Source organism: Trichomonas vaginalis, chromosome II (genome assembly GCF_026262505.1).
Source record: "Trichomonas vaginalis G3 chromosome II, whole genome shotgun sequence".
Lineage (NCBI taxonomy): Eukaryota > Parabasalia > Trichomonadida > Trichomonadidae > Trichomonas > Trichomonas vaginalis.
The window spans coordinates 13,555,474-13,581,081 of NC_067204.1; the positions used below are offsets into that span (position 1 = coordinate 13,555,474).

The 25,608-nt window shown below is 31.2% G+C and overlaps 10 protein-coding genes across 10 annotated transcripts, besides 1 other annotated feature; 8 read left to right on the forward strand and 2 right to left on the reverse strand.

Moving 5' to 3' along the window:
* Positions 1-673: 673 nt before the first annotated feature.
* TVAGG3_0539820 (cell division cycle) lies at positions 674-2,569 on the forward strand (the record flags this gene model as incomplete). The annotated part of the gene is made up of 1 exon (XM_001320395.1): positions 685-1,836. The coding sequence occupies one exon, from the start codon at positions 685-687 to the stop codon at positions 1,834-1,836; it is 1,152 nt and encodes a 383-aa protein (XP_001320430.1).
* A 1,420-nt stretch (positions 2,570-3,989) lies between these two features.
* Positions 3,990-4,892, forward strand: TVAGG3_0539830 (oxidation-reduction process; the record flags this gene model as incomplete). Its single annotated transcript, XM_001320394.1, has 1 exon — positions 3,990-4,805. One exon carries the CDS (start codon positions 3,990-3,992, stop codon positions 4,803-4,805), a length of 816 nt encoding a protein of 271 aa, XP_001320429.1.
* Positions 4,893-5,703: 811 nt separating this feature from the next.
* On the forward strand, positions 5,704-8,616 carry TVAGG3_0539840 (WD repeat-containing protein 17 family; the record flags this gene model as incomplete). The annotated part of the gene is made up of 1 exon (XM_001320393.1): positions 5,704-8,616. The coding sequence occupies one exon, from the start codon at positions 5,704-5,706 to the stop codon at positions 8,614-8,616; it is 2,913 nt and encodes a 970-aa protein (XP_001320428.1).
* Positions 8,617-8,788: 172 nt separating this feature from the next.
* Positions 8,789-9,175, forward strand: TVAGG3_0539850 (ER to Golgi vesicle-mediated transport; the record flags this gene model as incomplete). Its single annotated transcript, XM_001320392.1, has 1 exon — positions 8,789-9,175. One exon carries the CDS (start codon positions 8,789-8,791, stop codon positions 9,173-9,175), a length of 387 nt encoding a protein of 128 aa, XP_001320427.1.
* A 726-nt stretch (positions 9,176-9,901) lies between these two features.
* Positions 9,902-11,300, forward strand: TVAGG3_0539860 (uncharacterized protein; the record flags this gene model as incomplete). The annotated part of the gene is made up of 1 exon (XM_001320391.1): positions 9,907-11,148. One exon carries the CDS (start codon positions 9,907-9,909, stop codon positions 11,146-11,148), a length of 1,242 nt encoding a protein of 413 aa, XP_001320426.1.
* A 217-nt stretch (positions 11,301-11,517) lies between these two features.
* Positions 11,518-12,921, reverse strand: TVAGG3_0539870 (coiled-coil domain-containing 166 family; the record flags this gene model as incomplete). Its single annotated transcript, XM_001320390.1, has 1 exon — positions 11,605-12,921. One exon carries the CDS (start codon positions 12,919-12,921, stop codon positions 11,605-11,607), a length of 1,317 nt encoding a protein of 438 aa, XP_001320425.1.
* Positions 12,922-13,221: 300 nt separating this feature from the next.
* Positions 13,222-14,206, forward strand: TVAGG3_0539880 (3'(2'),5'-bisphosphate nucleotidase protein; the record flags this gene model as incomplete). The annotated part of the gene is made up of 1 exon (XM_001320389.2): positions 13,222-14,199. One exon carries the CDS (start codon positions 13,222-13,224, stop codon positions 14,197-14,199), a length of 978 nt encoding a protein of 325 aa, XP_001320424.1.
* Positions 14,207-14,636: 430 nt separating this feature from the next.
* On the forward strand, positions 14,637-15,056 carry TVAGG3_0539890 (protein ubiquitination; the record flags this gene model as incomplete). The annotated part of the gene is made up of 1 exon (XM_001320388.2): positions 14,637-15,056. The coding sequence occupies one exon, from the start codon at positions 14,637-14,639 to the stop codon at positions 15,054-15,056; it is 420 nt and encodes a 139-aa protein (XP_001320423.1).
* A 50-nt stretch (positions 15,057-15,106) lies between these two features.
* Positions 15,107-16,146: a mobile genetic element.
* Positions 16,147-16,977: 831 nt separating this feature from the next.
* Positions 16,978-18,176, reverse strand: TVAGG3_0539910 (RNA polymerase II transcription regulator recruiting protein; the record flags this gene model as incomplete). Its single annotated transcript, XM_001320386.1, has 1 exon — positions 17,523-18,170. The coding sequence occupies one exon, from the start codon at positions 18,168-18,170 to the stop codon at positions 17,523-17,525; it is 648 nt and encodes a 215-aa protein (XP_001320421.1).
* A 6,004-nt stretch (positions 18,177-24,180) lies between these two features.
* TVAGG3_0539920 (STKc CK1 domain-containing protein) lies at positions 24,181-25,581 on the forward strand (the record flags this gene model as incomplete). Its single annotated transcript, XM_001320385.1, has 1 exon — positions 24,181-25,230. One exon carries the CDS (start codon positions 24,181-24,183, stop codon positions 25,228-25,230), a length of 1,050 nt encoding a protein of 349 aa, XP_001320420.1.
* Between the last annotated feature and the right edge of the window lie 27 nt (positions 25,582-25,608).

The window sequence follows — 25,608 nt, forward strand, 5'->3', positions numbered from 1 at the left end:
ATATTCTAATAACAGAAATGAAATAAATTAGGCAGGAAAACTAACACAAGCTTCATATAGCAAATCATTCAATTGTTGATTTGATACCATTACCAGAGAAAGTCTTAGACAATATAGCACACAAAATTGATGATTAAGAAACAATCTGAAAATCATACGCATACTCATTAGAAATCTACAAGGTAGCATAAGGATAGCTAAATTTACTGGAAATTCTTAAATATCCTATACTTGGTTTATCTTGCTTTAAAAATCAAAATACAGCAAGCTTAAAAGCAAAAGATATAATATCATAGACTCTATATACTTTGGGAAAGTAACATGAAACTTTGGTTTCTTTAAAAAATATTTTTTTCTCATGAATCTAATATGTCTCACTATTATATAATCGGAATTAGCACACAAAAGTGTAATTTGTCTATATAAGGCATGTATCATATTAAACATGGCATAGTAACCTTGAGAAAGATAAATTCATAAACAATATCGAAGGCCTAGCAAAATCGAAACGTTTTCTGAAGCAAGTACACTTATGTAACTAGATATTATGTTTTAAATCTTGATTTATATGTGAAATTTACCAAGAAATGTATAATTTTGCTGTCACTTTTTAGAGCTCATAATTGAAATGTTTAACGTACAGATATTGGATTCAATTTTCTTACTTACTTCTTTTAAAGCTTGATGCTTACTTTGGTTCCACATCGAAGAATTCCGATGTCCAAGGAAAGATCGCAAAGTTATATCGAAGGAGAGTTGACAAAGCAACAGGGATCTCCTTTTAATAAAGATCGATTTGTGAATTCAGAAAGAAAAACGCCAACTAAATCGCCATCGCCAGCATATAAGTCTCCTTCATGCAGCAATTTTAGAGAAAGTCCTATGAAATCGCCGATTAGTACACCAAAAAAGGAAAAGAAATACCAAGTTACCGACACTACGTTAGATGCCCCCAATATTATAGATCTAGAAGTAAATCAGATCATGAGCTTCAACAGTGCCGGTCATCTAGCAGTTGCTCTTGGGCAGCATGTCTATATCTGGCGCTCGGGAGATGTAGAATATTACATGAATGCGATAGTTTCAATTGATGCCTTAGATTGGTATGATAATGATACATTAGTGATTGCTCCAAACGGACACGTCGAATTATGGGGAGTCACTTCAAAACGCTGTGCACGCAGATTACAGCAACATTCTGGACGCGTTAATTGCATTGCATGCACTTCAGGTAAAATTGCAACAGCAGGAACAGACAAACTGATTAATATATCAGATTTGAAAACATTCAAGACTGAAACACTTATTGGCCATAAATCAGAGATTGTTAGTCTTGCTTGGTCTCCAGATGGTGTAATATTAGCTTCTGCCGATAAGTCTGGTATTTTAACAATTTGGTCAAATAGGAAGAGAAAGCGCATTCAACTCAAATTACCAATATCTTCAATTGCTTGGCTATCTCAGACAACCATTGCTGTTGGATGCAAAAATGATGAAGGTACTCTGAAATTAGTTAATATTTTATACCCTAATGAAGAGGAAATTCCTTCGATTCAAACAGGTCAGCCAATTTCATATATATCATGGACTCCTGTTCGAGGAATTTTTGTTGCTCATCGTATTCTTCCTTTTGATGTGGAATTATATGGCCGCGATTTAGTAAAAATCGATGAATTTCAAGGTCATGATGGCCCGATAATGCAGGTTATATGCACCTCTGATGGTTCATACGCTGCATCAATTGCCGCAGATGAGAAAATTAAGTTATGGAATTTTATTAATATTAACACTTTAGATAGAGCTCAATCTGCCCAGTTTTTCCCAACAATTAGATAGATATATTATTATAAAAATATTATGTTTAGATGATCATGCAAATCGAATATATATATAGTGTTTTTTGCTCTTAATATAGTTGATATGAATCATGTAACTAATTTTATGCAATTTACAATTCAACAATATGATATGCACATAAAGAATCGAAAGGATGTCCGAAAAAAATCTAAATTTCGGATTTAACTCTAATGTACATTAGCAAACCAAATGATGTGAGTTATAATTTGTAAATAAAGTCTTAATTCTATTGTGAGCATAGCACCGATAAAATTGAAAGAAAAGTCCAGAAAATAAGTTGTTTTTCTTCTTATTGGGACTCATATTGTCAGGTCAATCCTGTTTCATATGTGAAGAACTTGGAGATGATATTGTTAATTTAACCCGCTCTGGAGCACCGTATACAAAAGTTTTCAATGCAACAATGGGTTGGTGCGAAAAATTTAATCCACACATTATGCCATACTGCAGAAGAATAATGTCAAAGAACTTAAAGACACTGTACTATGAAATTATTACAAATTCATTGAGTGACAAAGAAAATTTCTGCAAAAAATTAGGTTTTTGCTAAGAATAGTTATTCTAATGGATTGAAATATAGTATCATTAATTATAGCTGAATTCATTAGGGAAAATGTTTTACATAATTATTTTATTTCTAAAAATACCTTGAACAAAGAGATTTATTGGGTTCCATGTTAAATCCTTCCAGAATAAAAGTATCCCATGCGGGTTAAATAATAATTGGCAAAGTCACATTTTTGTCAAATTTCGGAGCATTATCACTGTATTTTCTAATTTTTATTCATTTGAGAGATAAATATATATTTTTGAATTGATTTGTTGGATATCTTTTTCATCATTTTTGTGGATGATATTCATCAAATAGACAGTGAAAAATCAGTGATTATCATTGGCACAACATCATACATTGAATGAGAAATGATCTCTCGACTTATAGCAACTTATAAAAAATTTCGCTAAAACACGAATGAAAATCAACATAAGATGAGAATAAATATACCGTTTTTATTATTTGCTTTCCTTCAACCTAAATCACATTATTTATTCATATATATCTAAATACATATTCATACTTTTAGATGTTGATAGGAATTATAAATATACATTTCAAAAATGTCAGGTTTATATAATTTGTGTTTGCGTCAGAAATAAATTCCTACCTTTCCATGATCAGTTCAGTACAAAAGAGTTCAATATATTAATTCATTTATTTCTAGCAGAGAAATAAATGTGGTTGCCATTTGATCAGATCTTCTGAAATGAAATTGAATTGATCAGAAAAAATTCAATTGTATTCAACAGCAGATCATTAAATATAATGTTCTTCCTCTTATTGGGATTAATAATGTCGAGTCAATTATGCGGCGTATGTAGCAATGATGTAACAGACTTTCTTGAGTTTGTTAGGTCTGGTGCATCTTTTCCCAAAGTTTACAATGGTACTATGAAATGGTGTGATGGTTTTGGGAGATTTTTTGCTACTAAATGCAAAAGGTTTATCTCTCAGAATATAAAAATAATGTATTATGAAGCCAAAGTAGATCCATGGTGTGATCAAAGGTGTATCTGCGAAAAAATTGGGCTATGTTAAAAAAATTACATTGATAATATAAACAAATTTTTCATATTGATATTACTACCTTGTAAATAGATAATTTTGGTTTGGAATCAAAGATGTTATACGATCATAGGCATATCTCATCCAATCGTTTATTAATGAATGAGTTGAAGAGTTAATTGTCTTCAAAGGATGACATTTAATGAAATTATCATCCTGCAAGATGATAAAATGCCTTTCCTGATGGAGAAGAGAATAGGAATTAATTCTTTGCTATCTGACAAATATGTAAATCTGATTATCAACTGATTAGATCCTCTGAAGTGAAAAACTTTTGCATTGCTAAAAGAATTGGTAAATTCATTATAAATTGGAGATCATTCGATTAAAAGAAGGAAATTTTGAGTGGAAGTAATCATATATGGTTAATCAATGTTTTATAACATATATCATCAAATTGTTTGATGCATTTGGCGGGTTTTGAGATTTGGTTGGCCATCTTATTTAAATCACATACATATATTTGATCATCTAAATTGATTTGCTGAATAAGTTATCCCCACTTTTTGCAATGATCGGAGATTGCAGCGAAAAGTCAGCAATTATTATTGGTGCAACATCAGATATTGGAGAAGAAATGATCTCTCGACTTATGAAATATAATATTTCAAATTTAATCATTACTGGTCGTGATTCAAACCACTTAGAAAAAATTGCGCAAAAATACCAAGGCAAATCAACAAAAATTCATACAATTGAAGTTGATCTATCAAAAGAAAAGAACATCTTAGAGTTTGAACAAAAATATAAGCCATTTTCAGATATAAAAATAGATTATTATCTTTTTTGTCCCGGAACCTGCGGTGCAATGGATCAAGTTTCATATCTACAGATGAAATACGATATTTCTAAGGTAATAAACATCAATTTTCTTTCAGCAGTCACTACTTTCGAAGCAATCTCACCATCTTCGCACTGTTCTGCAGTTTTTGTATCCAGTACTAACTCTTTTCATCCACTTGAATGCGGAACAGGATATTGCACAACAAAAGCCGCACTTTCAGAATATTCAAAATTAAAGGCCAAAGAACTTTTAAATTCGGGTGTTAGAGTTAATAGTATAGCTCCTGGATTAATTGCTACTAAGTTCCATGACAATTACTTCGAATCCAAAGAAGAATTAACTGCTTTCTTCCAAGAACACGTTAAAACAACTGTTTTAGGTAGATTAGTGTCTATAGATGGCGTCGCAAATACAATTGAGTTTCTTTTCTCAGATCTCTCGAAAGATGTAACTGGAACTCAATTTGTCATTGATTGCGGCGAAACATTGTTTCCTGATAACGAGGATGACGATGAGGAAGAATCTTCAACTCAAGATGACTGAAATTCATATAATAATTATCTAATTAAATGTTTTTATTTGTTTATTTAATAAAATATAATTTCTGTAATAAGATTTTAACAGTTTGGCTATAAGGATTCGTGTTTTCTCGATTTTTTGCGAATATGTGTCATTTTATTACCACATGAGAAAAATATTGAAAAAGATATCTGATTATTATGGTAAATATTCATTGTATACTCATTTTCTGTTATTTTATTCTTTAAAATATGAATGTTGTTCAAGTCTCTTGCAAATTTTGGAAAAATTCGAATTATTTATGACTATCACATTATTTCTTGTGGTAATCCTTCTTTAGCATGGAATATAAAATCTTTACAATTTGTGTTTGGAAAGTGAACGTTTTGAATTTTCAATGATTCGAGGAAATTTGAAGCTAGTTGCATCAGCTGTAGGAGGTTCAAGCCGGCCAAGTAGCTCCTTATCTTCCTCGGATTATTATTGTGCAGCATTATCAAAATATATTATCTTTATTTATCAAATACCGACATTTGAAATTTTAGATGCGATTAACAGTAGTGGGAAGGTATTCTTATATGTCTGCATTCCAAAAAGTAATGAACCAATAATAGCATACTTAACAAGTGACTACATTTTAAATTTTTATAATTTTAAAACACATTTACTACTTCAAGGATCTCGTGTATTCATTGGGAGATCAATATTACATATGGAATTTACAAATATGTGCGATAAACTATACTTTACCACTAATATTATTGGAAAAATTTACGAAGTTGACATAAACTTTCAAGAATCATCAGAAATATCACTAGGATATGACTTTATATGCAAAATATTCACAGTTTGTCCATTCTCAGACAATTATTTACTAATTTCTACAAATCAAGATTCATTATTTTTATTAAACATAGAAACAATGGAAATTAAATTCTACGATAGCAAAGTACCAGTCAAAAGTATGGTTTTTAGTCCCTTAAACGAACATATTGTTTTAATAATTACGAGAGAGATGAAATGGATTATTTTAAACGTAGAAGAAGATTCAATTACTAAAGTAAGTGAAAGTTTAAACAAAAATGTTAAATGCAGTGCAGGATATTGGTTCCATGACTCTCCAACGACGATAATTACATCAGATCCTGAAATGCCTGTCTTATACATGTGGTCAATTGCCAGTGGTGAAATATTTAAGACAATATCATTGGCTGGAACCAAAGTTTCAAGTCTAATCGGCTGTGACGAGAAATCAATTCGAATTTATTATTTGAATGGTTCTGTTTCCGTTTATAATTTCACCAGTGAAGTTGAAACCACAATTATAAGTGCTGGCCATACGGATAGTATTTTATCAGGAAAATTCATGCCACATAACGGTAACATATTATCAACAGTTTCTGTTGATGGAAGACATTGTTTTTGGTCGATTCCTACGATGAAATTAAATGACACAATGGTCTTGAAATGCGATGACTTTAAACGTGTCTATTGTGTTGAATACTCTCCAGGAGGTGGCTACATTGTTACAGGACATGACAATGGATATATCTCTGTTTATTCAACAGAAACAAGACAATTGTTGATCAAAGAGAAACTCCATAATGGAACAGTTTTATCTGTTTCTTGGTGTAAAACTGAGCCAAATTTAATTGCTTCTATTTCATCAGACGCGTCATGTATAATATACGATATAGAGAAACGTAAAATAGATACTCCAATAGAAGCAAAACAACCTTTGCAAAGAATCCAATGGTCTCCTTTTTCAACTTTATTCGGAATTGCTTGCAAAGATGGTAATTTATATATTAGATTCACAGGAGCGAGATACACTGTTATTAATATAGGAAAAAGTCCATTAAGAGATATACAATGGTCATTGTTTGATCCTAAAATAATTGCTGCTGCAAATGAAGATGGAGAAATAGCAATTTGCGATGTAGAAATGAGAACATTTAAGAAATTCCAAGCGCATAAAGGTCATTGTTATTCATTGGCTTGGTCACCTTCATTGCAAGATGTTTTGATAAGTGCTGGAAGAGATGGTTTCATTCGAATTTGGAATGCAAAAACAATGTTTCAAATTTCGAATATTTGTGCGCATATTTCATCCGTTTTTTGTATTGTTATGCACCAAGATCATCCATTTTTAGTTGCCACAATGTCTAAAAATACAACAGTTGGTCTTTGGTCAATAGAAGATTGTTTTCCTGAATTGATGAAAAATGTTTTGTCAAATTCTGACAAAAAATTAATTTGTCAAAAAATTTCAATAAAAGAAGGCTCCGAAAACATGGAAAAGCTTGTTCATAGAGTGCTCAAAGATGGAATCAAAACAACATTTAATGACAAAGATATTGTTCATTTGAATGACATAAGTATTATAATGAAAACAAAAGCAGAAAATTTGTTGAAAAATATTCCATTGGATATGAAAGTTTTGGAACGAGCAAAGAACTCAAAAAGCAAAGTTATCTCTGCAGCAGAACTTTATCTTAAGATGGGAAACCATAAGAAGTACTGCGAACTTATGTTTGTTTGTGGTGAATTCGATAAAGTTCTTGCTGCAGCTCCTTATGTTTCATATAATTTTTGGAAATCATTGATGGAAAGTCGAGCAAAAATTGATGAAAAGAATTCTTTCATTTATAATATAATTGCTGGAGAAGCAAATTCTGCTATTGATGATTTAGCAAATATGAAAGATTTCGATGGAGCTTTCTTAGTTCTTTCTGCATTGCAAAATAAAAAGATCCAAAAGCCAGAATCAATTTCTGTTTTCAAAGAAAGCGTCACTGAAAAAATTCCATTTTACAGTGATTACAACGATATCTCGCAGATCTTTGATGGATATGAGATCATCACAAACAAGATCAAAGACTACAAGAAGAAAGGAAAAATTTTCTTTGCTGCTGCTCTTTATCTTGCTTTTGGAGATTATATTTCCGCGTGTTGGTTATTGTCTTATTCCGGAGAAAGTCTTTGGGCTGTTGAGATTGCCAAAAAATTCAATTATAATGAAGATGGATTCTGGCTCTTTCACTGTACAAGAATGATTTCTCAAGGAATTATTGATGAAGCTTTTGACTTGGCTTCATTAAAAGTCAAGAAAATTTTGATGTTGATGTTGAAAAGTGAGCAACTTGATCAAAACTTTTATGCAAAACATGGCTTGCAAAATCAGGAATATTACTTGTTACAAGCACAGCATAACAAGAGTGATATAAAAGCTCTATTGTATATAATTGGAGGAAGAACAGAAGATGGAATTTCGATGTTAACAAACAAAATTCAAAAAATTTTGAGTGAAAAAATATTTGATTTCGTTGAATTCGAAAAACTTATTGAAATTCTTGAAAGAGTTCCAACTCCAACACCTTTAATCATTGCTTTATCATACTACAAAGCTATATATAAAGCTTTGTGGCTTGGTTTCATTGTAATTATTCCTGGTTTGATACAATGTTTCCTTGAAGAAGTCAATGATTCAAATTTGGAATTTTTGAAGTGCAGAGTCGAAGAAGTCGGACGCATTTCTAGTTTGTGCACGAGAAGAGTCACATCAACTAACATAAGACTTCGTAATATTAAACAAGTGCATAGCAAAGAACCAATCACATTTGATGGAGGAAGAACAGTGAATGCATATTCAGGTGGTTTTCCTAATATTGATGCTGAAATGGACCTTGTTTCAATATTTAATACGAGACCAACTGAATCATTTTTCTTCCTTGAAGATAAAACTTCTTTTATGCTGAAGACAGAAGCCTTGAAATGGTTCTCTGTTACACCTTTCTCTCCTGTTAGATCCCATCAGAGATTTTATCCATTTTAATATAGAATTATTATATATAGATTATATAGATTGTTTGTAAATACTATCGTTATATAAGCTATTCTTTCTTTTAATGAGTATGTCAACCTCAAACATGATTCATTTCTATTGCAAACATTTGAGGATTTTATATTTTATAAAAAAAAGAAAGTTCTCAAAATAATTTTTGATTATGTTTGCGGTAATTGGTAGTAACAATCTATTATTTTCACTGGAGATGCCATCAATTGATCCATCAGCTGCAGATAAAATGTATCAATATCAGTTTATGCTTTATTCTTCTCTTGATGCACTTGATTTTTCAGACCCTACTGCGTTTCATGAATGTATCGATACTGTAGATTCAAACAATATTAGTGCATATGTCACTGCAGGGAAAACAGTCTTTCTTCTCGTTCATCCAAGAAAGAAATCTGATTCAATCAAAAAATTCTTTAAACATGTACACAAAGCTTACACTGAGCTTCTTATGAATCCTTTCTATCAGGTTGGGTCTATAATTGAAAATGAAAAATTCAAAAATACTGTGCTTGAGTGTTCAAACCTTATCACTGGCTAAAAACAGTTACATTACTCATTCTTATTTAATTCAACTCAGATAATTAGGATAAATGATGTTTAGTTGTTAGATTTTTTTCTTTTATAGAATAAAATAAGGATTCGATGTATAAGCATCAAGATTTATGTTAATTACTCAATTATAGAATTATATATCTATTGTTGCTTAGATATACTCATGTCAGAAAAGGAATTTTATTTTAGCCAAGGGAAATATTGAAGAAAAAGAGAATTAACATAAAGAGTATCGTATTACATCTTTTGTATATTGAGGTAATACAAGTAAATGAGATGCAATTGCTTATAATAGAGAATTGACAATTAGAATTTTTGTCGGAAATGAAAAATCACGGATGTGTTGCTCTAGTTTTCTGCAATCTTAAAAGGATGTGCATTCCATAAGTTTGAAAAATGCTTTAGTATGTAAAATTGTTCGATGAAATAAGATATTTCTTTTAAAATCCTGTCTTTACTTACTTGTAATAAAGGAATTTGCTTGACTTGAATGTTTGTTAACTTGGAATAATCAGTTTCTGTATGGAAATAAAAAATTTCGTAAAAGCACGAATATTTTTACAATTTCTCTCAAAAAAACTTACAAAAACCGTAAATCCCATTCAATACTTTAAGCTCATAAGTGGTCATTAATATTACCTTAAGCACACACATTTTAATCGGAAATTTTAAGTTTCAACGCAAGCAAATTTTTTTATCGAAGAAGAAAATTTTCGAATGCGAGGGAAAATTATCAAACCATGGGACTGTCCACCCCTAAATCCTTCGGTCCAGAAAGTTGTTAAGATCACGGACATGGATAAACCCATAAGCTGGGCAGAACTTGCTCCTTCTATAGAGAGCAAATATCCTGTTCGTTTTGGTCACACGTTTGGCAAAAATGCACTTATAGAATTCGAATCACACAACATCGCGCTTAAATTTATATCAGATTTTAAATCAAATCAATTTGGCAACTATGCATCGATCTCATTTTCACCAATTCCAACGTTAGAGTTACCAGATTATGCCCTCGCTCATCAGAATGCATCCAGAGTTATTTGTCTTCAGATATTAAAATTACAGATTTCACTCGGAATTTATGATATTTATGATGAGTGCTCAAACTATGGAACTGTTGAGAAAATCATCTGTTTTGAGAAAAACGGAAAGTTTGCTCTTGTCCAAATGCATGATGTTAAAGAAGCTGCTCTTGCTTTAGCAAATTTATCAAATTCAAGCCGCTATCTTCCTAATTTTCAGATCAAAATACAGTACTCACATAACCAAGACATTATCATCCAGTTTAACAACGCTAAAAGCTTTGATTTTACACATCCGGGCGCAATTGCTCAATTTGATCAACTTCGCCATACAAGTAGCTCTGAATCCGCCTTCTTCACTCCAGATCACTCAGATCAGATTTCAGAGGTATTTGACTTCTGGCGACCAGTTCCTGTCGATCAACCTTATGCGCAATTGATAAAAATCACCGGATTCGATGATTATCGCAACATAGCTGATGGACTTCATAATCTGATCTCTCAGTACGGTCCTGTCAACAAAATTAAAGTTTTTCAGAACGCAAGGCAAAAATACGCTGTTGTACAAATGGTCAATCCATTCTACGCACGTCTTGTTACGGCCCACCTTCAGAACTGCCCGTATCAGAACGGAAGGCTCATTTTCTACCATCCGCACTTTATGGACGCAACAAATGACAACGACCACTCGCTGATTACAAAGGACTACTCGGAAGAGGCTGAGGACTTGGATTTGTCAGACTACGAGTCCATGTGGCCTCCTTCTGAGTTTGTTCAGTGCAATCGAGATTTATCTCAAATGAAGATACCAAATAAAGCAATTCCGATTAAGGAAATCAACGGATTTAAGTTTCCGTCTTTACAGGATGCTGTGCAATATATAATGCGTAGACCAGATGTTAGCCCTGATGTTGTTTTGAAATTTACACATATATAAACTCTCTCTTTCTTTCTTAATTACTAGCTTTTTAACTATATGAAGAATTTTTTGTTTCTGCTTCAAAATGCCAAAGCTTTTTATGAAAAATTTTGGATATTAAATTTTTTTTATTCGATTTATTAAAAATTATTCATAGGTTTCAGATCAACACATGTATTATATTCAATTCTACCAAGAGTGAATTAATATAACTCTATTAATTAGATTCAATTTGATCGATGCATTTTCTTCATGAATGAAATGCATAAAGCAAGCTCTGACAAAGTTTTTTAAGAATTTTATGCTTATCTTTCTATAAGAAAAACGCTTTATTTAAGAAAAATTTATTAAAATTTGGTCTAAAATATAATGAAAAGCAACGGAAATGCAATAAAAAACAAATATTTTTATTAAATAAACAAATAAGATATCAAATGAAATCCGAATATGTTAAATTAATCAAAAACATAAAAATTAAGCCTTATTTGAACCTTGGCTCATTGAATCATTAGACAAACCAGATCTTGAAGTAGTGTCAAACTTACCTTCAACGCTGTTCTGAACTCTTTCCATAAATCGAGTCAAAACTGTAATTCTATCTTCCATTGTGAACTGAGCTAGTGTGTGGCTGATAGAAATCTCCTTTCCTGTTTGTTCTTTGGCCCTTGTTGAAGCGGCAGATGTATTTCCTGAGCTTGTCAACATCAATTTCCTTGTTGCACGTGTTTGCATGAGAGGAACGCCTGGATTCTCACGTTGTGCAACTTCGTATATGACTTCGCCCAAAACTGTGATGAATTCTGCTTCAAGTTGAGATCTATAAGATAAAACAGTCAAAGTTAGCTCTCTTAAAGCTGCAATCTGCTGTAACTTATGGTCAAGAAGATCCTGTTGTTGTCTAAGTTGAAGATCCATGTCTTCTGCTTCAGCTTTTCGTTGATTATCTGCCTGTTCATGTTCTTGCTTTGTTTTGAGCGTCATTTCCTTTAATTGAGCACGAGAATTGGCTATTTCCTTCTGGAGAGCTGCAATTTGCTTTGATTGGTCAGCACTTTCTTCGATTAATTGATCTCTATGTAATTGTTCAATTGTTTCACGGAGTTTAGCATTCTTCTTTTCGCAATCATCAATTTTGCCAAGGTATTTTTGTCTCATCTCTTCCAAAGACCTTAAATCTGAATCAAGATTATTTCTTCTTTGAATATGCAAAAGAACTGCTTGATCTGCAGTTGAAATTTGTAGAGCGTAGAATTTGTTCTTTTCGTTCTCTAATTTGATTTCGTTTTCTTGGCGAACACGAGCTTCAGCTTCAATATTATCTTGTTTATCCTTTTCGATTTCATCTGCAGTTGTCTTCTTTGATTGTTCGATCTGGTCATCGTAAGATTGGATTCTGTCAAGAATTTTTTGTTTATTTTGTTCAAATTCCAAAATTACTTGCATTTTCTTTTCTGTTTCTGCGATTTGCTCTAATATGTTATCATTTTCTTTGCTAACATTCTGTTTTGCCTTATCATTTTCGTCATATAATTCTTTAATTTTGGCTTTTGTTTCTTCTCTGAGCTTTTGGGCTTTATTAATAAGTTCGTTCATGGTTGCTGTTTTAGCATCTATCTCTTTACGATATTTGGCAATGACTTCGATTGAATCTGCATCATATTTCGCGATTTGCTCGTTCAAATTTTTATTATACGCTTTAAGTTTTTCGATATCCTGTTCAGCTTCTTTGATAGCATTCTTTTTCAGTCCAATAATGTTTCCAAGATCAACTGGCTTCGACTTGAAGTTCATTTTAACGAACTATTATCGTCTTGAAAAGTGACATAATGAAAATTTCTCGCTCATTTTATTTTGAAATCTAGGAGATATGAGCGAGTTTTTCTGATCAATCTAACATTAGTTATGATAGTTGGTCTTTGATTTAGAATAAAATAAGCTCAAATAATATTGACCGATTATTGACAGAAAAAGAAATTGTGAGGACAATCTTCAATTTTTGGAAAATTGATAAACATGTATAGTTATGATTCAGCTCAGATGTCAAAAAGACGAACGGTTTTACAAAAATTTTCCAAAAATCATTATTTTTAGATGGAATTCGGCAAATGGGCTACTGAAATTAACGCAGCAATTGAGATATTAAAGCCTGTTATTGGTATCTCACTTGAAGGCCAAGAAAAATTAAACAAATCAGAAATTGAAACAAAGAAAGATGGAACTGTTGTTTCTATCGTCGATTTTGCATGCCAATCAATGGTTATGCATGGACTTAAGAAGCATTTTCCAAACGATTCTGTTCTCGGCGAAGAAGAAATCCAAAATATTGATGATGAATTCCTTCGTCATGTGAAATCACTCTTACCAGCAGATGTAGATCCAGTTAAAGCATGTTCTGTTGCTGTTCACAGTATCTCTGATAAAGATGAGAGATGCTGGGTTATTGATCCAATTGATGGAACATACGGATTCGTTACTGGCGGCAATTACGCTATTGCTATGGCCTTACTTGTCAATCGCCATGTTGTTTGTTCAGCAGTTGCATGGCCAAGACATGAAGTCGAAGCAACTGGACTTACACAACTTGAAGGACCAGCAATTTTTGTTGCTTCCGAAGGCTTTGGTGCTTATGCACTTGATCTCAAAGGCCATTGGGTCAAACTTACAAAACAAGAAAATCCACGCGCTAGATTAATCTACACAAAGCAGAAAGTCGGAAATATCACACAATTATACCAATACGTGAAAGATCATTTAGATATTCATGAAGAATTAACAATGGTCTCCATGACAAAAGGATTTGTTATTGGATCAGGCGGAGCATGCGCTTACATCAGAGTTCCATGGGGTGCTAATGAAGAACATGTTTGGGACATTGCTCCTTTCGAACTCCTTGTTCGTGAAGCTGGCGGATTCGCTACAACAGGAACAGGAGCAGCAATTTCTTATAGAAGCAATGCAAGAGTTGCTGGTTCTCAGGATGGTCTTATTTTCACTAACAAAGATCAGGCTTTCCATGATAAAGTTCTCGCTGTTTATCATGAAGCTTTAGACAAATATAGATGGTTCTAAATATTTGATTTATTTTGAAACTATTATAAACATATTTTTACATCTATATGATTATATTGATTCTGTTAACGACAGATATTACTCCAAAATAAAGACATGAAGGAATAAACGAGAACGTAAGCTCGGCATGAGAATGAGAAAAAAAAAAAACTTTACAAATTTTAATGAATCAGGGAATTGTTCTGAACTATGAATATATTGGCTCACATATCAAAGATTACATTGAAGAGAATAATCTTTTTAGCACGTTCGAAGTAGAAGATATCGAATCAATCATGAAATTCGCGAATTAAACACCTAATGACTTCAACTCTCTTCTTGTTCAATCTCATTCAGAAATTTTAGCACGCAAATTGTATATCTGCACTCGAAATGCAAATATTTCAGTAAACAACTTACAAGATGCCGTTTCAACACTTAAATCAGTTCAAAAGTACATGAAGATGCGAATATTCGAAGGAGTTATTGGTTTCTTAGATCAATTACAAAAGGATCAATCCAGTACAACAAATAAAATCGAAAAACTTCAAGCAGATTTAAATCGGATCCAAAAAGAAAAAGAAAACGTTGAGAAAGAAATGCAAACTCTTCGCTTTCAACTCAAAGAGAAAGAAGGAAACAATTTACCAAAAGAATTTCTTTCGAAAATTTCCGAACTTAAAAATTCCAAAAATTTTGATCAAATCTACAAATTCTTTGAAGAAATTTCAGAAAAAGGAAATCAAAAAATGATGCTTAAAGTATGTGAAGAAGAACTTTGGAAAAAACAAAATCCTGATTATTGTGGTACAAATGTTCTTCATTATGCATCTTCAAAAGGAAATCTGAGGCTTGTTAAACAATTTCACATCGTTTGAACAGAAATTTTTTGTAAGGCTTGCTGATTGAAACAATATTTTAAAATTAAGGGCGCACCCGTATGTATGTTTATTTGAGAGGAGGAGGATTACCCTCTCAATTTTGAGGGATTCGTTAGTTTATTTTCTCGATGAATATGCAATAAAATTTGATTTTTACCTTATCAATATACTTCATATAATATACACATGTTCATGTAAAAACTTTTTTCCAAAATCCTCAGGAATTAAGGAATTTTTGAATTTTAAGAATTTTTTTTGAATTTTTTCGAAAAAAAATATTTTCAGAACAGCCTTAACGGCTAAGATTTAGGAACAATGTTAAGTATCAAAAAGAAAGGAGGTCTGATATAGACAACATATATCGTTGAAGGTTGAAAAAATCTCTAATATTTGAGCCCAAAATTTCAAATTTTAATTTTTTGAAAAAAGAGGCCACCCGTATGTACGTTTATTTGAGAGGAGGAGGATTATATTTTTGAAAGGGTGAAACATTATGAATATGTTAATTATATAATAATATGTATTATTATAAAAAAGAAAAAATAAAGCACGTTAAAATTTTTCTTTCTTGATTTTTTACAAAATCTACTTAGAATTATGCAAAATATGACTAAAGAATTATAAATTTCAAGTTAAATTTTAATTTTGATAAATAATTTAAATTTCAAAATATCAAGTTCAGTTCGACTATGTATGTAGTAATTCCTCAATAAAGTGCCAAAACCCTATTAAAATATATGAACATTTTCAACATTTTAATGTTTTTATTTAAAAATTTGATGGAATATGAGCTTCAAACAATTATTATGTAAATAAAAATAATTAAATATATGTATTTATTCGTATTACAACCGTAATAAGTCGATTCTTCCTTTCTTCTACTGAGTTTTGAATTTGATTTCGAATTGTAAAGAGATTCAAAGGGAAAATACTAGCGGATAAAAACTACCTCCATGAAAGGGTCATAATGGACTCAAGTTGTATTTTTTGATATTTTTTGCTTTTCGAGCCTAAATAGGTAGCCAAGATAATGCCTAAAAATAAGGTTCTAAATTCTGAAGTTTACATGATCCTCTCGTGTGCATCCTTAAATCTCTCATTGAATGTGGCTGTGACAAAGAAATCAACAGCAAATATGGTGGTACAGCTCTTTACTGGGCATCATTTAATGGTAAACTTGAAGTTGTTCAATTTCTTATCTCAGTTGGAGCTGATAAAGAAGCAATGAATAATAAAGTATATACACCACTCATTGTGGCATCATGTTATGGTAAACTTGAAGTTGTTCAATTTCTTATTTCAGTTGGAGCTAATAAAGAAATAAAGGATAATGATGGATCTACTCCACTCATTAAGGCATCATGTTATGGTAAACTCGAAATTGTTAAATATCTTATTTCAGTTGGAGCTAATAAAGAAGCAAAGAATAATGATGGATCTACTCCACTCATTAAGGCATCATGTTATGGTAAACTCGAAATTGTTAAATATCTTATTTCAGTTGGAGCTAATAAAGAAGCAAAGAATAATGATGGAAGAACAGCACTTGATTATTCGGGAGGAGCAGTAAGAGAATATTTATTATCAATTGCAAGAAAATAATTTCTTGATATATCTGGTTATTATCTCTCTATCATTGTTGTAAAAGATAAAGTAAATTTTTTGATGTATGTGTGGGTGTGTTTGTGAATAAATTTTTATTCATTAATCTATAGTTATGGCAGATTATTACTATATAGTAAGTTTTTATACTGCAATAGTGTACTAATGTTTCTTATATATAATTCATTTCTATGGGGCGTGGAGTGCCCCATAGAAATGAAAGATAAATTCAATAATTCAAAATTATAATAAAGAGATTCTTAAAAGAATTGCTCCCTACGATAGTTTCATATGGGTATTAAAATTCAAGATCATATTGAAATGTCGAAAATTGCATTATCAAAATTCTACTCTTGAATATGAGAAGATGATGGAAAATAAACCAATATAGACTATAAAAATTAAGGTGTAGTTCTTGATTAGTGTATTCAGATTATAATGTATGAAAGTAAAAAAAGTTTGAATTAAAATCGAAATTAAAGAAATCCTTAATAGTACGAAGAATAGAAGCATCGTTTATATATAAGAAAATTCGGAAGGAAAGAATAAAATTGGATTTCAACAATTAATCTCAAAGTAGTTTTGGTACGTATTGATCGGTGGAATCGTCTGATCATTTAGGAAATCGCGTGTTCAATTAAAAGCTTATCCGTTGAACATCTGAATTATGATTACATAAGAACTAAAATGAATTAAACAATGTGGGCTAAAATGGTATATGTGATAGCTTCTCATCTAAAATCCATGATTAATTAATACAAACAAAATGTAATAGAAATTCCGAAAATAAGAACCGAAAAGTTAAGATAGTTCTATTTCGGCAACAAGAATATTTTGCCTTAAATTTATATGGTATGATGATTACCATATCTTTCCGGCAAAACCCTTAAAGTTTCTGAATTTATCCATTGAATTGTTCGATCGTTGATCGGCTGCCGTAGCTTCATTCAGTAAAGGATCTAGTGGACGATTATTCCACAAAAGATTAAGGTTTAGCAGCTGAATTCCTCCACCTTCTGTAGATTTATTAGATAATTCGTTAATTGGGGGTAAAAGAGTTTGTTGATGATTTTCTGCTACTGGGCTATCAGGAGCAGGGATTGTAGGGCTCGGAGGTGAAGGCTCTGAGTTAACTTTAGGAATTGATTGTCGCTTAAAATTGTCTTCTAAGTGTGACCATCTGTTTTTGATATTAGCTCCAGATCTATTTTTGAAAAACTTTGCAATAATAGTCCACTTACGTCCAAAAATTTGATATTTTTCATACAAAATTTGATCTTCTTGAGGTGTCCAAGGTCCATTTAAAACACCTGGAGCTAAGTAATTTTGATATCGTTCTCGGCATTGACGCACTGACCGATTTGCCATTTCAGAAGAAATTTGTTTCCAATTTTGACCATATTTCATCACAAGAAGATGAAGTTTTGCGTCCTCTTCTGGTGTGAATGTTTGCCTGACAAGTGGGCGCGATCTTATTTCTTGATTTAATACCATGTTATCACCATCCATTTTTTGAGAATCAAATTATTGGTAATGTTAACAAATTTTTGAAAAGTTTACTTATTCAATAATATAAACCCTCAATTCAATGATTTGTAAACTTATGAAAAAGTGGAAATTAAATGAATTATCAATTTCGATAAAATATCGATGATAGTTTTAGGTTTTATTTTTGAAATAAATAGCTAACATTATATTCATACCTATGCTCGATAAAGTATTCAAATCAAACTTCACAAAAAATAAAATGTAGGCTTGAATTTGTTGGTTTGTGAGTGTGGCAGTGAAATAATTATGCAGTTCTAAATATGCAAAATGGAATTCCCCTCAAAATTTGTTATTTTTGTCAAATTATTGTTGGGTTAATGATTTTGCTCCAAATTTAGTACATCTGTATACTTGGTGAGCTTATTTAAGCAGAAAAGAATCATTGATATTGTTTAATTTCGATATTTTGTTCTTAATTTTGTTTGTATCATGAAAATACTCTAGATAACTTTATCACTTCTTTTATCTTCACAGATATAGCACATATTAAACTTAATAAGGTTAAAATATGATAAAAACTTTGAGAATATATCATAATAAGATATTAAATGATAAGTAATATCTAATTTCATGTAAATTCTTTGAAAAAGCCTATTTCGAAATTTCAAAAAAAAATTCAAAATTTTAATTTTTCAAAGAACTTTCTTAGTTATTTCTTTGATTTTTAAAGTTTTAGAAAAAATTTAGAAGATAAAACACTTCATATTTTAATTACTTTGCAGATCTTTCATTGCATTTACAGCTTTAAGATAATAATACCCTCAATTTTTAACTTTTGCAACTCCAAAAAACAGGTGTTTTTCCAGAACTACCATCTAGGATGAGTCCTAGGAGCTATAATTCTAGGGTTAGATGATACCCACTTAGTACTTTTATTTGTATATGTTTGAATGGAATTTGGTGAGGGGTCATGAAATTCGTATCTAATTTGCTATCATCTAAGCTGGTAAAAGTTAGAGAAAACTATTTACTGGTTGTATATTACAAATATACCTTGTAATAGAAAATATAAGTGTTTGTGATTTAAATTCGCTCAATTAGCTCGAAAATTTGTTTTATATCCATGACAAACTAACACAATCCTATTTATGTGATTGACAATCTGTTCCCAAAATATATCAGCATGAATATATATATATTGATATTATTTGCAATTTCATCATTAAATAGTACTTTTTTTTCTATTTTTAATTTAGAAATAGTATATTTATATGATAGCGACACAATATTTTAATTAAAAAATATATGTTATCGATCATCACACTCAAATTGAATTTCAAAAATTTTAGAATTTTTCAATTTCAATATTGAAAATATATTTCTTATATCATAGCGATTCATGTTATAATAATATGGAGAAAAATATTGTTTTAAATCTAAAATTTAAAATGAATGATTGGGCATTACATTAATCCAATTTATTGTTTATTTGTTAATCTAGTGGAAACAATTAATATTTTGGAGAAACAAAAATTTGAAATTTGAAATTTTGAAAAAAATGCATGAATCGGTAATTAAACATTGATTTATTAATTTATTAGCCATGCTTTTGATGTTGGTCTTATTCTTAAGCCGATTTAAAGAATTAATTTTTCCAAATCGTGTTTGACATTAACACATATAGATATATCAGGAAAAAAGGTATCACTTATCAAGTTATTGGTTTTTATGTATCTCCTAACTTTACCTCGTTCTGAATACAATTCTAGTTAACGAATTTTAAATAACTATATGAAGAATACATCATTTTGGTTTTATTATTATTAAAATGATATATATTAGCTATGTATATGCTTGTAAGAATATTATTCCGTGAATTGGAAACAGAAAAAATAAATTTAGACAGAAAATGCATATCTTTAAAAAATAATATGAAATTTAGCTTTGATATTATTATCCGATAAAATATGCATGATAATTACTCCGCAAATAAAATTTAGGAAGCAAGTTGTGACGGTTTGGGCGGTTTTCAATGGCCCACAAGGAAGGAAGTATCGTTTTATCAGGCAACAAGAGGTCTTGAAATGAGTAAAGGACTGATCACCCTTGAAAGGTTCAAACTTGCTTGCGCGCCGCAGTCTTAAAAATGATATGTTTCACTTCTGGTCGAAAATTTCAACCTCTATGACAGTTGTTGGATGAACAATTGTGTAGCGGGATGAAATCTGAGTGCGGCCTGGGGCTGCAGCATCAATCTTCCCGGCATCTTTACCGCAATCATCTCTTAGATTGCACACAAAGTTGCGAACGAGCAGCTTTCTATGCGGTAAAGATGCCGGTAAAAGAGAGCCGTAGTGATTCTCTGCTGCAGCGTCAATCTTCCCGGCATCTTTACCGCAATCATCTCTTAGATTGCACACAAAGTTGCGAACGAGCAGCTTTCTATGCGGTAAAGATGCCGGAAAGAGAGAGTCGATGTGAGGTTCTTTTCGAGGTCTCGTATAATGATAGAAAGTTCCGCATTCATAACTTGAACGCGGAAGTTTGACCGACAAGAGTGTATTGTGCACTCTTGTCGGTCGCAGTGTCTCATTCTGGGAGACATTGCCTCTGCATGTATCCCAGAATGGAACAATCTTTTGCAATCAGAATGTGATTGCAAAACTTTGACCGACAAGAGTGTATTGTGCATCCACCTTTGTCAATTAACTATGTTTTATAGAGACATCCCCTCACACATATTTTTTCTAATATAATTTTACCTTTTTAATATTTATTTTTTATTTTTTGTGCTTTATATAACTTATGGTGTGTACCGAACTATCTTACAGACTCTACTGAGCTATTTCCACATATAAACATGTGACAATAACGCATACATACTCCCTTCGTATTCTGATCTCATGACATATTATCGCAAAAACTATATTTATACAACACACCTCATAAAGTCTCATTTTAGCCCTATCTAAGCGTTCAAAACCTATTTTCCCAGCGTAATCTGATTCTTCAGGCTCCGCTGATTCGATTTCTGCTGTCAGATCGTGAAAATATGCATCACATAACAAGATAAACCCAAATTACTTAACTTAATATTTTCCTTAAAATTTCGCTTCACGTTCATGCTCAAACAAAATCATTTTTGAAAAATCCAAATTTTTCAAAAAATGTATGAATTCAAAAGTTTTGATCATATCGAGTCATTACCCAATATTAATATTGTATTTTAGTTTTTGAGTTATTCATTTTATTATACGTATTATTCAGAAAATTAAATATATTTGTGAGGGGAAACGGAAGATATAATTAATATTCCCATAGCGAGGAATAGGAAATTTTAAGGAAAATATTAAGTTAAGTAATTTGGGTTTATCTTGTTATGTGATGCATATTTTCACGATCTGACAGCAGAAATCGAATCAGCGGAGCCTGAAGAATCAGATTACGCGGGAAAATAGGTTTTGAACGCTTAGATAGGGCTAAAATGAGACTTTATGAGGTGTGTTGTATAAATATAGTTTTTGCGATAATATGTCATGAGATCAGAATACGAAGGGAGTATGTATGCGTTATTGTCACATGTTTATATGTGGAAATAGCTCAGTAGAGTCTGTAAGATAGTTCGGTACACACCATAAGTTATATAAAGCACAAAAAATAAAAAATAAATATTAAAAAGGTAAAATTATATTAGAAAAAATATGTGTGAGGGGATGTCTCTATAAAACATAGTTAATTGACAAAGGTGGATGCACAATACACTCTTGTCGGTCAAAGTTTTGCAATCACATTCTGATTGCAAAAGATTGTTCCATTCTGGGATACATGCAGAGGCAATGTCTCCCAGAATGAGACACTGCGACCGACAAGAGTGCACAATACACTCTTGTCGGTCAAAGTTTTGCAATCACATTCTGATTGCAAAAGATTGTTCCATTCTGGGATACATGCAGAGGCAATGTCTCCCAGAATGAGACACTGCAACCGACAAGAGTGCACAATACACTCTTGTCGGTCAAAGTTTTGCAATCACATTCTGATTGCAAAAGATTGTTCCATTCTGGGATACATGCAGAGGCAATGTCTCCCAGAATGAGACACTGCAACCGACAAGAGTGCACAATACACTCTTGTCGGTCAAAGTTTTGCAATCACATTCTGATTGCAAAAGATTGTTCCATTCTGGGATACATGCAGAGGCAATGTCTCCCAGAATGAGACACTGCAACCGACAAGAGTGCACAATACACTCTTGTCGGTCAAAGTTTTGCAATCACATTCTGATTGCAAAAGATTGTTCCATTCTGGGATACATGCAGAGGCAATATCTCCCAGAATGACATATTCATGCCAAAAGCAATATATTTCTTATTTAAATTTGCATAAACTCCAATTTTTTTTCAATCTTAATTAAATTTTTTTTCTACTTCTTTAATTCGTTTCATCTTTCTCATAGAATATCTATTCCTTTTACAGACATGAAATCACTAATCAGGCTTTTTCAATACTCATATATTTCATATAAATCATTGTTATTTTTTCTCTCATCGCATATTTTATTAAATTTACATATTTCCTCTCACATATCCCTCTTCACATATATTGAATCTCCACACTCATCTATTAGAACAATATATTTTCGCTTAATCTCATATTATTCATTAACAATCTTTCCTATTCTTATTTCTAGTTAATATACCAATATATATATAGAATATATGCCGAATTACATATTCAGATATATTAAATTCAAGAAATTCTTCTAAAATTATTCTCCTATTCATAATAAAATCATATTTAGTCTCACATCACAATTCTCTCAGTTCTCCAATATCATGTCATATTGGTAACATCACATATATCTCTTATAATATCACTTTAATTTGTATTTTTTTATTTTAATTATATTTAATTAGTTCTACATTCTATTATTATAGAGGTTTGACAAATTCATCAATAGTTAAAATCGAAATCTATGCAGATCTTTGAATCTAATGAAAATTACATTTCGATATCTTTTTGCAAGCTTAATTTTTTGTATTATCTTAAAATACATTTAGTAATGTTATGTACATATTGAATTCAAATTATGACGCAGTATTATGCAACTCATCTTGAGATTCACATTTCATTTTCACAATTATTGCATATATACATCAATAACATATTGTACTCATATATCTACACGACTCTAAACTCAATGACATCAAATAATGCTTGTAATATTTAAAATAATTTTTGCATTTTTGATTCTCAGCTTAACTTCTATAAATGTCACCAAAACATTTCATTCCTACCAAAAAATAATATATTAGTAATTAAGCGTTTATTATCATTGTTACTCACATCATATTAATTCATTTTTGTAATTTTTTAAATAAATGACTGGAATCATAAACCCTATGTACCCATATCAACATGTTAAAATTTCAAAGTCTGAAACTTAGTATACATTGAGTTTCATGAAATCAGATAATCTCGTAGATTTCTTAAATATTATATATTGCTGGCCAATAATGATGCAGCATGATTCTCCATCATATCAGCATTCTAAACATATCTTTATTTTGTCAATTGGCATAAATTAAGGGTGCTTTTCAGGCGATAAATGGTATTTTAGATACCTGGGTAGGGGGTCATGAAAAAGTTGCAAAAGTCAAAAATTGAGGGTATCTTATTTCAAGAATAAATTAATATCAATTTTATAATATTTAATTTTCTCACTTAATATAATTATGTTTGCCGGGGAAAAACTCAATAATATTAGAATTTTCAAAGTATTTTTTTTGCAATTAATCAATATTCCATAAATTTGGTCTTTTGATTAACTTTGTTATCTTTTAGAATACATGATGGCAACGTGTTTTCATCAAAATACCTTATTTTGCAAAAACGAATTGCCCTTATAAAACTGTTTTAGATTTATGTATATATTTTAGTGGTTAAGTAAAGTTGACTTTTTTATTGGCGAATCTCTCTGAATTTTTGAAATATTTACATTTCGTACTTTTGAAATCAAAATTTATATTAAATGGATATGATTATTAATGGGAAATATAAAGTCTTGAAAAAGATCGGTGCGGGCAGTTTTGGTAAAATATTCTCAGGAGAGGAGACCGAAACTCATGAGCAAATTGCCGTAAAGTTTGAGGCAGTAAATACCGAAAATCCACAACTAGATATGGAGTCCAAACTTTATATGTACCTTAGCGGTTGCGTAAATATGCCAAAAATCAGGTATTTTGGCGTTGAAGGCAAAGAGAAAGTTATGGTTATGGATTTAATGAACAAATCACTTGAAGACCTCTTTGAGAAGTGCAAAAACAAATTATCACTCAAAACAGTTCTAATGATAATAGATCAGATGATATCATGCGTCGAATACATTCACAACAAAAACTTTATTCATCAAGACATAAAACCAGAAAATTTTGTGATGGGAACAGGGAAAATGGAAAATCAAGTATTTATCATTGATTTTGGCCTTGCCAAACAATACAGAGATATGAATTCGCACGAACATATTCCATATACCCAAGGAAAGAGTTTAACCGGAACAGCGCGATATGCTTCGATCAACCAGCTACGAGGTATTGAATCATCTAGAAGAGATGACATGGAATCGCTTGGTTATGTCTGGATTTACTTTCTTAAAGGAAGTCTTCCATGGATGGGCATCCAAGCAAAAACAGATAAAGAAAAATACGAAAAAATAGCAAATATGAAAGAATCCGTCGATTTAAACGAGTTATGCAAAGGACTTCCAATAGAATTCATGAATTACATTACAGAAGTTAGAGCATTACGTTTTACAGAGACACCTAATTACTTCGCATATAAGTACATGTTCCGTGACCTTTTCATGAGGTTGGGATATACTTATGACTACAAATTCGATTGGAACAAACCAAAGCAAAAGATATCAACACCAAAGCTCTCCAGTGCCTACAAAACAACTCAGAAAGCACCACATACACTTCCAGCCTCAGGACACGTTAAAAGAAAATCTTCTATGATCGTTTCAAGTAATAACCACCAAGGCACCAAGGAAACACCAAGAAGAGTGAAGAAGAAAGAATAATACTTAATTTCGGATGTTTATTATAGTAAATATTTTGTTTGTATTGATAATTACCATTTTTTTTGAGCGTTACATGCATTATTAACATACATCTAGTTATTTAATAGTTTTTGCACTATTATAATTCCAAATAATTTGTGTCAATTGAAAATTTCATTCGATCAACCTCAAATGTAGAAGATTTCTACAATTTTAGCGAAATTAATATGAAAATTAACAATACACTAATATTTTCGTATTTTTAGAATAAACTTATAATCAAAAATTTTCGAAATTTTTGGAAAACCCAAATCTACTAACCCTTACTGCATAAATATATTTTATTTGGCAAGCAAATTCAATACAGCTTTGATTAAGCCGATCATCAACTGGTTTCAT